The sequence below is a fragment of the Zootoca vivipara genome, chromosome 8 (assembly GCF_963506605.1).
Source record: "Zootoca vivipara chromosome 8, rZooViv1.1, whole genome shotgun sequence".
Lineage (NCBI taxonomy): Eukaryota > Metazoa > Chordata > Lepidosauria > Squamata > Lacertidae > Zootoca > Zootoca vivipara.
This window is the reverse complement of record NC_083283.1, coordinates 66,686,515-66,700,759: the sequence shown is the minus strand read 5'-3', so window position 1 is coordinate 66,700,759 and position 14,245 is coordinate 66,686,515. Positions and strand designations below refer to the sequence as shown.

Here is a 14,245-nt window from a genome sequence, read left to right as displayed (position 1 = left end):
CTATAGATCTTTGGCCAGTATTTGCAGTTGCGTCATACGGAACACATCCTTTAAGAAGCCTGGGATTTGAGTCAGCTTGTGGCTTCCTTAAATGTTGGAAGCCCTGTAAGTAAGGATCTGGTTTGCATGACTTAACAAAAATAAATGTGCACTCTCAGCGTTTGGTGGTTTTTGAGGGAATGGGCTGAGATGTCACCGGAAACAATCACACTGAAAACTTTGGTGCAAGCTGCTGCTAGCCGAGACATTCTTTCCAGATGAGCAAAGTTTGCTTTTTGACCAACGGATGATGAACTCCTTTTTTTCCTTCGCCTTTTCTTTTTTCTTTTGTATATGAATATGCATTTGCATAATTTGGAGTCCTGCCATGCACCTATCGAATTTCCTCTGGGAGAGTTTTTTAAGAACGGTTGGAGACGCAATGGGGAAATATTTTAGGTCTAGTCAAAGCTGTCGGAATAGGCCAGTGGTTCCATCATCCGTTCCAGATGTCTGTCGTGCAAGGAACTGAGTTTGAAATGGAGAGTGTCTGGTGTGTCGTGTTTTGATGTGGTAGCAGTTAAAACAGCAACATACCAAACACCAGCACTTACCGGTACTACTGAACGGTCCTTGCTGTTTGTTCTAAGTAAACCTGACATCTTAGATTGGATACTGCTAATCATGTGCAGAGTATTTCTTCACGCCCCCACCCCACCCCCCAAAAACATTGGAGATTTGTGATTTTGTCTATGCAGACCATAGATTAGAACCTGATATCCTCTTGTTAAGGTGCAGAACTCCACACACTTGCTGTGTGTTTGTTCAATATATTGTTATATAATATATAAATATTGTCTCTTAAGTGGTTTACAAAAATGAACAATGAAGCTGAAAACTGATGCAGTATAAAATGCCCCAAAAGCAAAAAAATGCAGCAGCCTACAGTATTTTGAAATTATTTTAAGAGTCAGGGACACCTTCCCTCTTCACCCACAGCATGTAACAGTGAGTCTGCTCACACATACGCATCACATAATGCTTTCAGAAAGGCAGCTGTTACTCCTTTGTGCAATACCTAGGTGCACCTGTGCATGCTGCTGCAGCTCACACTGATGAATCCTAGCACACACATCCTTGCAAAAATGCAAAGCATGGCTCTGATGGAATTTATTCTGCCCTTTTTATCTTCCCATTCTGGCAACAGGCTTGGGGGGGGGTAACATTTTTTATCGGGCTGGTAAAATTCCAGGCAAGTTGGCAACTCAGCTTTGGAACCACGATTCCTAATGTTGATTTAAGTACAGCCGTACCTCCGCTTACGTATCCCTCCAGTTACGTAAACTTCGGGATACGTAAGCAGCAAACTTGGAAGTACATTTCTGGGTTTTTGCCGCATACATACAAGCACTCTACCCCCTGCGTGCATGCACAGAAGCAGTCCCTCCAGTTGCGGAAACCTCAGGATCCAACCGGAGCTCTGGAACAGAACCTGTCCACAACTGGAGGTACCACTGTAGTAGCTTAGGAGTTGGATGGTGAGAGATTCTTAAGCTGAATTTAGAGTTATTCTAGAGTTCATTATTTGATCTGTGGCACCAATGAGTCAGTGTGCTTGGCTGTCAACCAGAAGGTTGGTTGGCTGAGTCCAACCAGGGGCAGTTGTGGACTAGATGACCCTTGGGGTCCTTTCCAAGTCCACAATTCTGTGATTCACTGCTCCAGAAAAATTCTTTTTGGATTCGTTTTTAATGAGATGATGGAAAAATTGCTACTTTAGCTTCGAGACGTCTAGAATGTCCATGGCATTGATGGATGATGCAGTCATTTCATTGTGTTCATTTTGGGGTCAGTTGTGCCTTTTATTTATTCCGAGGCTGGGGAAAGCAAAACCTTTCTTCCTTTGCCTTTGTTTGTAGACATGTCTCATGGGAACAGCCATCCAAGTCCCAGAGGTAATTTGTAGAGTTCAGCTCAGGTTCAGAATTCTCTCTGCCTCTCCGCTAATGCCTGCATAAGACTCTGTTGTTGGATGGGCTGAGGTATTTCAAAAAGTTCTTTATGCTCGAATGAGCCCGTAGTTCTGCATGTGGTGTTCATAGAATGTCTTAAAACATATTAGTGTATGCAAGGATGTGGTCTTGACAGTGAAGAACTGTGGAGTGCCCTTTCTCACGAGCTATGTTTAAAGGAAGGAAGGAAGTCTTTTCGTAAAGGAAGCATTAAAAAATTAAAAAATAAGTAAATGGCACGCTCCCTAACTTAAACATTTCTTAATATTAAAGCTCACGGGATATGATGGAGAATCCCTTACTGTTATGTTTGTAAAGCTGTTGATGCTTAGGTGCTGCCTGAGGGAAGCTTTTAATGTTTGATGGATTTCTGTATTTTAATATTTTGTTGGAAGCCGCCCAGAGTGGCTGGGGGAACCCGGCCAGATGGGCGGGGTATAAATAATAAATTATTATTTTATTATTATTATTATTCACAAAGGGAGCTAGACTGGTGACTTAAGAGTGGCTGCCGAGACCATATAACACCAGTCCTGAAAGACCTACATTGGCTCCCGGAACGTTTCTGAGCACAATTCAAAGTGTTGGTGCTGACCTTTAAGGCCCTAAACCAGGCATCCCCAAACTTCGGCCCTCTAGATGTTTTGGACTACAATTCCCATCATGCCTGACCACTGGTCCTGCTAGCTAGGGATCATGGGAGTTGTAGGCCAAAACATTGGGAGAGCTGGAGTTTGGGGATGCCTGCCCTAAACGGCCTTGGCCCAGTATACCGGAAGGACACTGAGGTCCACCTCTGAGGGCCTTCTGGTGGTTTCCTCCCTGCGAGAACCAGGAAACCAGGCAGAGGGCCTTCTCGGTAGTGGCGCCCGCCCTGTGGAACACCCTCGCATCAGATGTCAAGGAAATAAACAACTATCTGACTTTTAGAAGACATCTGAAGGTTGAGGAACGTCTTTAATGTTTGATGTTTTATTGTGCTTTTAATATTATGTTGGGAGCCGTCGAGAGTGGCTGGGGAAACCCAGCCAGATGGGCAGGTATAAATAATAAATTATATTGTTTATTATCTACCATTTAAATTTTACTGTTCTCATTATAATCATCCATCTGGTTGGCTGCTGTGAAAACAAGATGCCATGCAAATGGACATTTGGTTTAATCCAGCATAGTTCTTTTGTTCGTCGTTCCAGAAAACTCCTGGAGTACCTGAGTACCTAAAACATGCTCCAGAATCTTCTGGAACTCACAGCTGTCCTTGGGTAGGCCAAGGGTTTCATAGAGCTAAAGAATTTTAGGTGGCACCTCCTAAGAAGTGCTTGAGGGCTGGTTGTTCTTCCTCTTTTATAGATGGAGAACAGAAAGTGAGCAGCTGAGTGCACCTCCTGTTTATAGGAGGATAAATCATAAGCTACACAGCCCTGTTTATGCTTCCTGAAAGCACTTCATGGGGAAAGTCAACATTGTCCCTGCGATTGCCAAGGCAGACTAGCATTCCAGCTTGCTTCTTCCTTCCATTAGTGCCCATAATGGCTGTTTGATCAATTTGAGCATAAGCTGCATTAAGCCTCTTATGTGGCGCTTATGCCACCTTTTGCAGTTTGATCTTCATGCTATTTAAGTTATTTTAATTCGAGTCATCTCCTCACTTTTTTACCCAGTTCTCTCTGTGTGTTTATTGGGGTGGGGTCAACTAGTTGCCATCAGTAAGTTGCTTCTCCCTCTGTTCCCTTGTGGGACCCAGGTGGCGCTGTGGTTAAACCACTGAGCCTAGGGCTTGCTGATCAGAAGGTCGGCGGTTCGAATCCCTGTGACGGGGTGAGCTCCCGTTGCTTGGTCCCAGCTCCTGCCAACCTAGCAGTTCGAAAGCACGTCAAAATGCAAGTACAGTGGAACCTCGGTTTATGAACACCTCGGTTTATGAATTTTCGGTTTATGAACGCTGCGGACCCATCTGGAACGGATTAATTCACTTTCCATTACTTTTAATGGGAAAGTTCGCTTCAGTTTATGAACGCTTCAGTTTATGAACAGACTTCCGGAACCAATTACACCCATGTTTCAGTTTATGAACGCTTCAATTTAAGTACTCTGCGGACCCGTCTGGAACGGATTAATCCACTTTCCATTACTTTCAATGGGAAAGTTCGCTTCAGTTTATGAACAGTTGCTCCGCGGACCGTCTGGAACGGATTAATCCACTTTCCATTACTTTCAATGGGAAAGTTCGCTTCAGTTTATGAACGCTTCAGTTTATGAACAGACTTCCGGAACCAATTGTGTTCATAAACCGAGGTACCACTGTAGATAAATAGGAACCGCTACAGCGGGAAGGTAAACGGCGTTTCCATGTGCTGCTCTGGTTTGCCAGAAGCGGCTTTGTCATGCTGGCCACATGACCTGGAAGCTATACGCCGGCTCCCTCGGCCAATAATGTGAGATGAGCGCGCAACCCCAGAGTCGGTCACGACTGGACCTAATGGTCAGGGGTCCCTTTACCTTTACTGTTGCCTTGTATAGCGAGCAACAACACTCAGTGCTTAAACAAAACAAAACACTGTGCATCTGAATATACATGTAGTGATCCAGTGAAGCATCTCATAGAGTAAGTGTCCCTTCCAAGCAGACATTTTTCTGCTATAAGAGCACACACCATGTGTTAGAATCCAAACTGTACATGTTCTCACCATTTAGCAATTCAGTTTTCAGTAGCTTATTTAGTGTGTCGGGAAGCTTGGTTTTTCTATGACCAAATAGGTTGCTTTTGCATTATGACGTATACTATACAGTGCAACAGCGAAGAAGAAAAATCGCTGAAGGGCAGTTGTGAAAGTGGATGTGTATACGTAAAAATGAAGGTGGTCCATGTGTCAATTTTCTGATCTGTGATGTCTGGTTTTCAGTTTGTAGTTCAGCTTTTTTTTTTAAGGAAAAGAGAGCAAGACAGGCACAGAACTGCTTTAATAAATTCTCTAAAAATACAGCTCTTTGGGGAAAAAACAGGTGATGATATATTTGAGGTAGTGGAGTTTGCTTGCATTTCAGGTAAGGCACAACAGTTAATACTTTTTAAAAATCCCAGTACCCACCCCTCTCTCCCCGCCAAGCATTGTCCAGAGCACATGGGGTCACAGGTGTTCCTTTGGAGAATAGATGACACAGCGGAGACTGTCGTGATTTAAGAAATAGGGTATATACGCCTATTTGTACCTTCAGTTTGCATGGAGGGAGTCCAGATCTTACAGCATGGCTCACATCAGTGCAGGGAACCTTTCTTTGTGTCTTCCTCCAAGATGGATCTCAGCCCTTCTTCCTCCTACTTCCCAGAAGCCCCTTGCCCTCCCCCAGAGGTGTTACTCTGGCAACCTTTCAAATCTGGTCACACCTGGTGCAAGAAGTCCCATTGTCTTGTTAATGACTCTCTTAATGGCCCTAGTTTGACCAGGGTACCCAGGAATTCCTTTGCAGCTAATATTCTCTTTTCATATCACAAATAACCCCAAGTCCTAGCATTTATTAAGTTTAGTGTTTAGGGGAAACACACCCACCCACCCCAGTTCTGTAACAATACCAAGCACTAGTTGCTAGTGAATTAGCAGAGTTTAAATCCCATCATTTTCATTTCCAGGAATTCCAAATGTTTTTGAAGTTCCAACTCCCCTCAGCAATTTCCAGCATAGCCAATGGTTAGGAATGATGGGGATTGTAGTTGGGTAAAAAAAGGTAAAAAAGTTTTCAGTGCCCATTCAGCTGGGGTCAGTTTTGCATGTGGAACTGAAATAAACCTGTGGGGACCCAGGTGGCGCTGTGGTTAAACCACTGAGCCTAGGGCTTGCTGATCAGAAGGTCGGCAGTTCGAATCCCTGTGACACCCGTTGCTTGGTCCCAGCTCCTGCCAACCTAGCAGTTTGAAAGCACGTCAAAATGCAAGTAGGTAAATAGGAACCGCTACAGCGGGAAGGTAAACGGCGTTTCCATGTGCTGCTCTGGTTTGCCAGAAGCGGCTTTGTCATGCTGGCCACATGACCTGGAAGCTATACGCCGGCTCCCTCGGCCAATAATGCGAGATGAGCGCGCAACCCCAGAGTCGGTCACGACTGGACCTAATGGTCAGGGGTCCCTTTACCTTTACCTTTTTAACCCAATGTAAAAAAGTTTTCAGTGCCCATTCAGCTGGGGGTCAGTTTTGCATGTGGAACTGAAATGAACCAAATTCCCACCAGAACACGAATGTTATCTCATATGCCGTTCATTTAATTCAGTGGGGCTGGTGCAGGCTGCTTGGTTGTGCCCATGATTTATTCTGGCCAAGGGGTTAGACCAGCCTCCTTGCCATGCCTCTGTTGTTGTTGTTGTTGTTTAGTCGTTTAGTTGTGTCCGACTCTTCGTGACCCCATGGACCATAGCACGCCAGGCACTCCTGTCTTGCACTGCCTCCCGCAGTTTGGTCAAACTCATGTTCGTAGCTTCGAGAACACTGTCCAACCATCTTGTCCTCTGTCGTCCCCTTCTCCTAGTGCCCTCAATCTTTCCCAACATCAGGGTCTTTTCCAAGGATTCTTCTCTTCTCATGAGGTGGCCAAAGTATTGGAGCCTCAGCTTCACGATCTGTCCTTCCAGGGAGCACTCAGGGCTGATTTCCTTAAGAATGGATAGGTTTGATCTTCTAGCCTTCCATGGGACTCTCAAGAGTCTCCTCCAGCACCATAATTCAAAAGCATCAATTCTTCGGCGATCAGCCTTCTTTATGGTCCAGCTCTCACTTCCATACATCACTACTGGGAAAACCATAGCTTTAACTATACGGACCTTTGTCGGCAAGGTGATGTCTCTGCTTTTTAAGATGCTGTCTAGGTTTGTCATTGCTTTTCTCCCAAGAAGCAGGCGTCTTTTAATTTCGTGACTGCTGTCACCATCTGCAGTGATCAAGGAGCCCAAGAAAGTAAAATCTCTCACTGCCTCCATTTCTTCCCCTTCTATTTGCCAGGAGGTGATGGGACCGGTGGCCATGATCTTGGTTTTTTTGATGTTGAGCTTCAGACCATATTTTGCGCTCTCCTCTTTCACCCTCATTAAAAGGTTCTTTAATTCCTCCTCGCTTTCTGCCATCAAGGTTGTGTCATCTGCATATCTGAGGTTGTTGATATTTCTTCCGGCAATCTTAATTCCGGCTTGGCTCTGTAAGGTGTGGTTTTTCTTTAAAAAAGTACTTAATACTTCATATTTTCAGTCAAGTAGCACCCAATAGGGCCAACACGAATTGCACTTTCTCTCTGTGTAGGTATTGGGAACAAACACTTTGCTGAATTTCAGAACAGAGCGAATGGAAGAAATTATAAACTTCACATAACCTTCTGTCTGAATCCTGAGTGCGCTCTCTCTCTCTCTCTCTCTCTCTCTCTCTCTCTCTCTCTCTCTCTCTGTGTGTGTGTGTGTGTGAGAGAGAGAGAGAGAGAGAGAGAGAGAATCTAAAATTTGCATATCTGTGGAGGAAGATGCTTTAAAAGTACTTTAATGCCAAACCTCATTGTTCAGTAGCTGCTGTGGTATGCAAACCAAGACTAGTGGTTAAACAAAGGAATAAAGCGGAAGACAGTATTCGTAGCTGCCAAGTTATCCCTTTTTTAAAGGGATTTTCCGTTATGCTGAATAGGCTTCCTCGCGAGAAAAGGGAAAACTTGGCACCAGGTGAAATAGTTTCCATCTTGTATCACAACTGATGTGTGTGTTCGAGAGTGATGTCTCAACAGTGTCTATCTGTGCGCCCCCCCCCCCCGGTGTCCTGTGGTGAGGAATACTCTGTTGTGTAGAGTGGGAGAACTCTAGCCCATGCCAGTCTCATGCATTCCCAGCTTAGTTGGTAGAGCATGAGACCCTGGAGCTCAGGGCTGTGGGTTCGAGCCCCACGTTGGGCAGAATATCCCTGCATTGTAGGGGGTTGGGCTAGATGACCCTCACGGTCCCTTCTGGCTCTACAGTTCTTTGAATCTGTGATCAGACATGTAGTAAAGGTAAAGGGACCCCTGACCATTAGGTCCAGTCGTGGACGATTCTGGGGTTGCGGCGCTCATCTCGCTTTACTGGCCGAGGGAGCCGGCGTACAGCTTCCAGGTCATGTGGCCACTTTTTACTAGTTTTCATGGCTGCCCTGTTTTAACCATCAGAAAATAAGAGATCTCAGTGACTCATTGCTTCTTTACTGATTCTGGCATTGGCTGCTCCTCTTCTTCCCCCCTCTCCGAATTACGACTGCAGGGTGATTTGTTGGGATAAAGTACTGGTTGTTGCAGGAGTGCGTCTATTCAATTTCCTTTTGAGAATCAATAACTTGAATTATGAGTGTATTAAAAAAAAAACCCAAATAGGGTAGGTCAGCTTGGAAAGACAGCTCTCTTGGTGCCATTAGTTAAAAGCATGTAAAAGAATAATTAAGTTGCTCCTCTTTTAATAGCACTCTAAATAAAAATCTATTGCCTGAAGTAGACCCCTAACATTCCTGTTCTGTCTTTATATCTTGGGCAGCATAAAGTATTCCAGCTCTGACCACTTCAGTGCAGACAAAACTAGTGATATTAACTCTCACTCTCTACTTTTGCCTGCAAGCTGGAAAAAACCAATAACAGTAGGAGCTGTCCACTTGTTATTGCTTTCCGTTGAATAAGGAGATATGGAGGATGTTGGTTTTGAATGGGACATGCAGTTCTCAAGTTTTCCTGGCCGAGGGAAAAAAAGAGTTCACTGCCTATGCTGCTTGTTTTTTGTGCACTTGGTTTTACTTAATATTTTTTTCAAGGAGGGGAAGAAATTAAATGGTTGCTGTTACCTCCCTTTAGTAACTGAACATATGCAACCCCTGCAATATTGAGGCCACACATCGTAGTAGTTTAAACAGTAAGCTAGTGGTAAACTGCTAGGCCAGGGTGAACAATGCACCCAAATGCACCCTATCAGTACTGCCAGTATTTGGGGGGGGGGCAGGGAGGTAAGGAGCAATCACCTGTTAGGCTTCAAAGGCTTCTATGGATGTGAATGCTAAGCCACACCAGCGAGCGAAAATTGCTTGCCAAACAAATCCACATTATTCACTGTGGGTTGCTTCCTGTTGTTAATCAATAGCGCCTTACCTTATCTTCAGAAGATCCTGTAACAGCAATTAAAGCAGACCACTGTTGCATTCTAGTGTGTGTAACCTTCGGTCTTTACCCCACAGGGTATTGTCCTGGGGCACTTTTAAGGGTTTCGTTTCTTTATGGCGAGAAAAGGCAAAAAGATGGTCTCCATAAAAGATTTGCCCATCTTTCCTTTTCTCTCTCCCACTGCTGCCCCACTTTTAACACTCAATGTGTGTTTTGGGCAATGCAATATGTGGACCGAGTCCTGCTGCTCTAAGTTAGCAGATGGCCCTTCCATCATATGGAAATTCCTCTGGTGCTCTATGCACCCTGCCATGTTATAAAAGAAAAAATTGGGCACAAGATGAAGCTGCTGGTGCTTGTTTTTAGTGCATTTGTGCTTCTTTTCTAAGTTGTACTGGTTGACTCCTACAGGACCTGCAGTATAGGTGCTTTCTAAACAGCAAAACATTAAATTTTGTAGCTGTTGCTAATGATGGTTTGGCAGCAAGTGTTTCGTGGCTTTATTTGAGCTGCAGAAGCTCACTGTCTTAATATGTTGTCCAGTAGCACCTTAGTGACCAACTAAGTTTGTTCTTGGAATAAGCTTTCGTGTGCATGCACACTTCTTCAGATACACTGAAGCAGAAGTCACCAGACAGTTATATATAGTGTGAGGGTGGGGTGGGTTTTTTTTCAGAAGGGTAGTAGGAGATGGGTGATTGACTCAATGGGTATGGTAAACCTGTTGACCACTGTTAACGACTGCAATTAGTTCTACAGGAAAAAGCAAGGGATAGTATGCAGATGACCAAAAATAGCTTTAGCATATGTAATGAGACAAGAATCCAATATCTCTATTCAGACCAGGTCTCTCCATAGTTTTCAGTTTAGTAATAAGTTGTAATTCAGCAACTTCTCTTTCATGTCCATTTCTGAAATTCTTTTGTAATAAGACAGCTGCTTTGAGATTCTGTATTGAATGTCCTGGGAGACTGAAGTGTTCTCCTACTGGCTTCTCTGTCTTGTGATTCCTGATGTAAGATTTATGTCCATTTATGTCCAGACCAACACAGCTTCCTAACTGTGTCTTAATATGGTCTAGGTAGCTACCAGGTAAAACAATAAATCGTTCAAGGTTGGCCTTGGGTTATCAGACTCTGTATCAAAGGGGACCTGGGACTTTGTGGCGAAAGGCAGGTAACAAATATAATTAATAATAACAGTAGGCATCACAGCCAGAGGACTGCTTCTTTGACCCTGCGGTCTTTGAGCCATCTCCTGGGGTTCTGATGTGGTCCAAGACACCCATCCTCTCATGCGGATTGAGAAAGCAGTTGTGCAGAGTCCTGGAGTTCATGGAACTATTTTGTGTGCACAGATTGTTTCCCCATCCAACCCCACATTGTTCATGACATTGGGGTTTGTAGAAAGCAAAATGTGCAGCTCCATAAACTGCTGTGTATTTTTAAGCTGTAGGGCCCTGTGAACCTGTGGGTTCTCACGACGACCTTCATTTTGTCTCGCTGTCTTGCGCATTTTGAGCCGTGTTTGAAAGAGGAAAGCTTCCCTTTTTTTTTACTGATAAAAGCTGCTTGCTGTTTCCATTTCAGGAAAGCCCCACAGCATTGGCAACTCTGAACGGATTCAGCTCTCAGGAATGTACAATGTTCGAAAAGGGAAAATGCATTTGCCGGTCAACAGATGGACAAGACGCCAAGTTATCCTTTGTGGGACGTGCCTAATTGTATCATCGGTGAAAGAGAGCCAGACTGGAAAGATGCATGTGCTCCCCTTAATCGGTGGAAAGGCAAGTGAATCACTCGGTTACTCTGCATATGTGACATACCAGAAATAATTAACCAGACCCTGTAAAAGTTTCCCATTGGGCATAGATCTGGCTACACAGCATTTCCATTTGGATCCTAATGGGAGTGGGGTGGCGTGATTTTTAGTTGTACTATACTATTTCTCCTCTTCATGTTATGTTAAATTATGTACATGAATTGCTTTAAGAAGCCATGTTCATTTTGCATTTTTAATTTCTTTTCTGTGTACCTCTGACTCTTCATTGCAGAGGCTTTGTTGCCATAATACTGTCTAAACCCTGTGTGTCATCATTGTGCCTTAGAAACAGCACCCTCTGATCTTACAGCGGCCTAGTGATGTAATGTTTAATGGGTTGGCGTCATGGGTAGCGCTGTTATTTTCCAACCCAGAATCCTTGAGTTGATTTCCAACTCTTGAGCTGTGACCTGAGCAAGCAACTCTTTGACCCTGACGTTGAAGGGCAACAGGCAAAACACACTGCTCTGTTGACCAGACAGAGTTGGAGGATTGTTGTGTTCTTAGCATGCCTAGCCAATAACAGAGGTGTCCTGTTTTCTGCCACTGCTTTGATAACTCTGTTCTTTTCTGTGCTGAAGAGGCTCTGAGGCTTAAGCAAGCAGTTGAGTCACTAGGCTAGTTTCATCTTCAGGAACTCCTTGTGGAAGCCTGCAGCCCTCCCAGAAGTAGTTGGACTAAACACCCATGATCCCTGAGAGTTGGCCATGCTGTCTGAGGCTGATGGGAGTCCCAGCATTATCTAAGAGTGGACCACATGTTCCTTGTGCCTGCTCTAAAGTATTATAGGCATGGTAGGAGAGAGGTTGTGTTATGAGTAACTAGTGATTTCATGAACACAACCAAATTAACCTGTGAGGTCAGTGTCCCACTGTGCAGTGCATTCACCATCACAGTCAATTTTTTTTAATTGCTAGATAAAGAATCAAACGAGCAATTCAAATAAGTGTTTCACCTTTGCAAAATTGAATGCAAGAGCTTGCTGGCAAAATGTTGTCTTGGTTGTGCTCAGCAAAATTGGTAATCACAAGTGTTCCTGTGCAAAAAGCAGTGTTGTGCAGAAAGCAGTGAGGATACTTATTTTCATTCGTTCTTTGGCTTAGTTCATTTCTTGTTACACATGCAAAGAGTTGCATATGATCACATTGTTTCTTTTTATCAAAGCAACTTTTAAGAATTCAACTATCATTTGGGTTGTGAAGCCCTGAAATACATAATGTATCTGCTGGATCCTGTGCTCTCCAGCCATTAATATTTCCCTTTATACCTCTGCACACCTTCCTTGTACACCCTCTCTGAATCTTTGGGTAGATCTTGGTTTTCAAAAGGCATGTGAAATCGTTGTTTCTGAGTAGTCGTGGCAAACTAAGTTGAGTGGGCTGCTAATGGGCAAATGGAATTATGCATTCAGAATAACAATCTTGCAAAACTAACTGTCCAAAGGTTTGTGTTTTGATTTTTTTTGTTTAGTCATGTCCAACTCTTCGTGACCCCATGGACCATAGCACGCCAGGCACTCCTGTCTTCCACTGCCTCCTGCAGTTTGGTCAAACTCATGTTCGTAGCTTCGAGAACATTGTCCAACCATCTCGTCCTCTGTCGTCCCCTTCTCCTTGTGCCCTCCATCTTTCCCAACATCAGGGTCTTTTCCAGGGAGTCTTCTCTTCTCATGAGGTGGCCAAAGTATTGGATCCTCAGCTTCAGGATCTGTCCTTCCAGTGAGCACCCAGGGCTGATTTCCTTCAGAATGGATCGGTTTGATCTTCTTGCAGTCCATGGGACTCTCAAGAGTCTCCTCCAGCACCATAATTCAAAAGCATCAATTCTTCGGCGATCAGCCTTCTTTATGGTCCAGCTCTCACTTCCATACATCACTGTACTGGGAAAACCATAGCTTTAACTATAAGGACCTTTGTCGGCAAGGTGATGTCTCTGCTTTTTAAGATGCTGTCTAGGTTTGTCATTGCTTTTCTCCCAAGAAGCAGGCTTTTTTAATTTCGTGACTGCTGTCACAAAAAGTTCTTGTATCTTTCATCCAACTTTTAATTTTTGTATTGATTTTGGGGAAGGAAAGAAATCCAAGAATGACAGAAATAACCAATTCAATACAACTGAACAATTCAGATGGTCCATCTTTCTCACTAGAAGCGGTCACATCCCAGTAGTAGCTCTTTTTAAATTATTTGCATGAATAAAATTTATTAAAAGTTTTAGCAGGGACTGCAAGGCAGCCCAAACTGGCAAATTAATTGTACTTTGTATGCTTCAGTGTGTAAACAGCAACCCGTACTGAAAGGATATAATGCATGAGTCAATTTACATGTGTTTAATCTGATTTAGACCGATGGACTTGAATGAGATTTAACACAGCAACCTTAATGGACATTAAATCACTGTGTTAAATAGTAGCATTTTGTTATTACTAGTCTGTATTCTCTACATCTGGCTTAACAACTTCCAATCTTTGGTCACATGTCCTTCCTTCTCCTCACATACCCTTGCATATGCTTTCTAGGATTATTATTATTATTATTATTATTATTACCCCACACCCATCTGTCTGGGTTTTCCCAGCCACTGTGAGCAGTTCCCAGCAAATATAAAACATAATAAAAGATTAAAAACTTCCCTATACAGGATTGAGTTCAGATGTGTTCTAAATGTTGTATAGTTATTTGTTTCCTTGAAACCTGATGAGAGAGCATTCCACAGGGCGGGTGCCACTACCAAGAAGGCCCTCTGCTTGGTTTCCTGTAACTTCACTTCTCGCAGCGAGGGAACTGCTAAGATACATATCTGATTATTTTGTATCCACAGACACGTGAATTCACCCCCCCCCTTTTCTGCCACCAAGGAGAACAAATCTGCCCCCACAGACCCTTGTGTTTAGTGTTTCTTTCACTCTCTCTGTAATAAATCTACTTGTTACAATAGTCTTTCCCTCCCAGAAGCAACCAGCAATGTGTGCAAGCTCATACAGAATGACATGGCATAACTTGAGTTGTGGGTGTGTGGAGGGGAAGACTGTATGGAACAGCTGTTTTTGAGAGGCAGTCCATGTTCTTTGAAATGTGTAGATATGCCCTGACACTTCACAGTGTGTGGAGCTCTGCGATTTGTCAAAACAGTCCCTCATAGTTATGGGTAGATTTAAATCGCTTTAGTTGGGTACACATTGCATTTGAGTCTTCCCTGGAAATTATTAGGGATTTTTTTTTAATGGTTCTAGTCTTACGAGACGTAGGAAGAAAACTCTTACTTGCAGGAAACCTTGTTCATTTAAACAAATGCTTTAAG

At 43.6% G+C, this 14,245-nt stretch overlaps 1 protein-coding gene across 1 annotated transcript in view; it reads left to right on the top strand.

Annotated features, from left to right (window-relative positions):
• PHLPP1 (PH domain and leucine rich repeat protein phosphatase 1) overlaps window positions 1-14,245 on the top strand; it is a 157,664-nt gene that overhangs the window by 74,307 nt on the left and 69,112 nt on the right. The window contains exon 2 of the mRNA XM_035125524.2: window positions 10,717-10,913. Within this exon, the coding sequence (XP_034981415.2) occupies window positions 10,717-10,913 (197 nt within the window). The remainder of the gene's footprint in view (window positions 1-10,716; window positions 10,914-14,245) is intronic.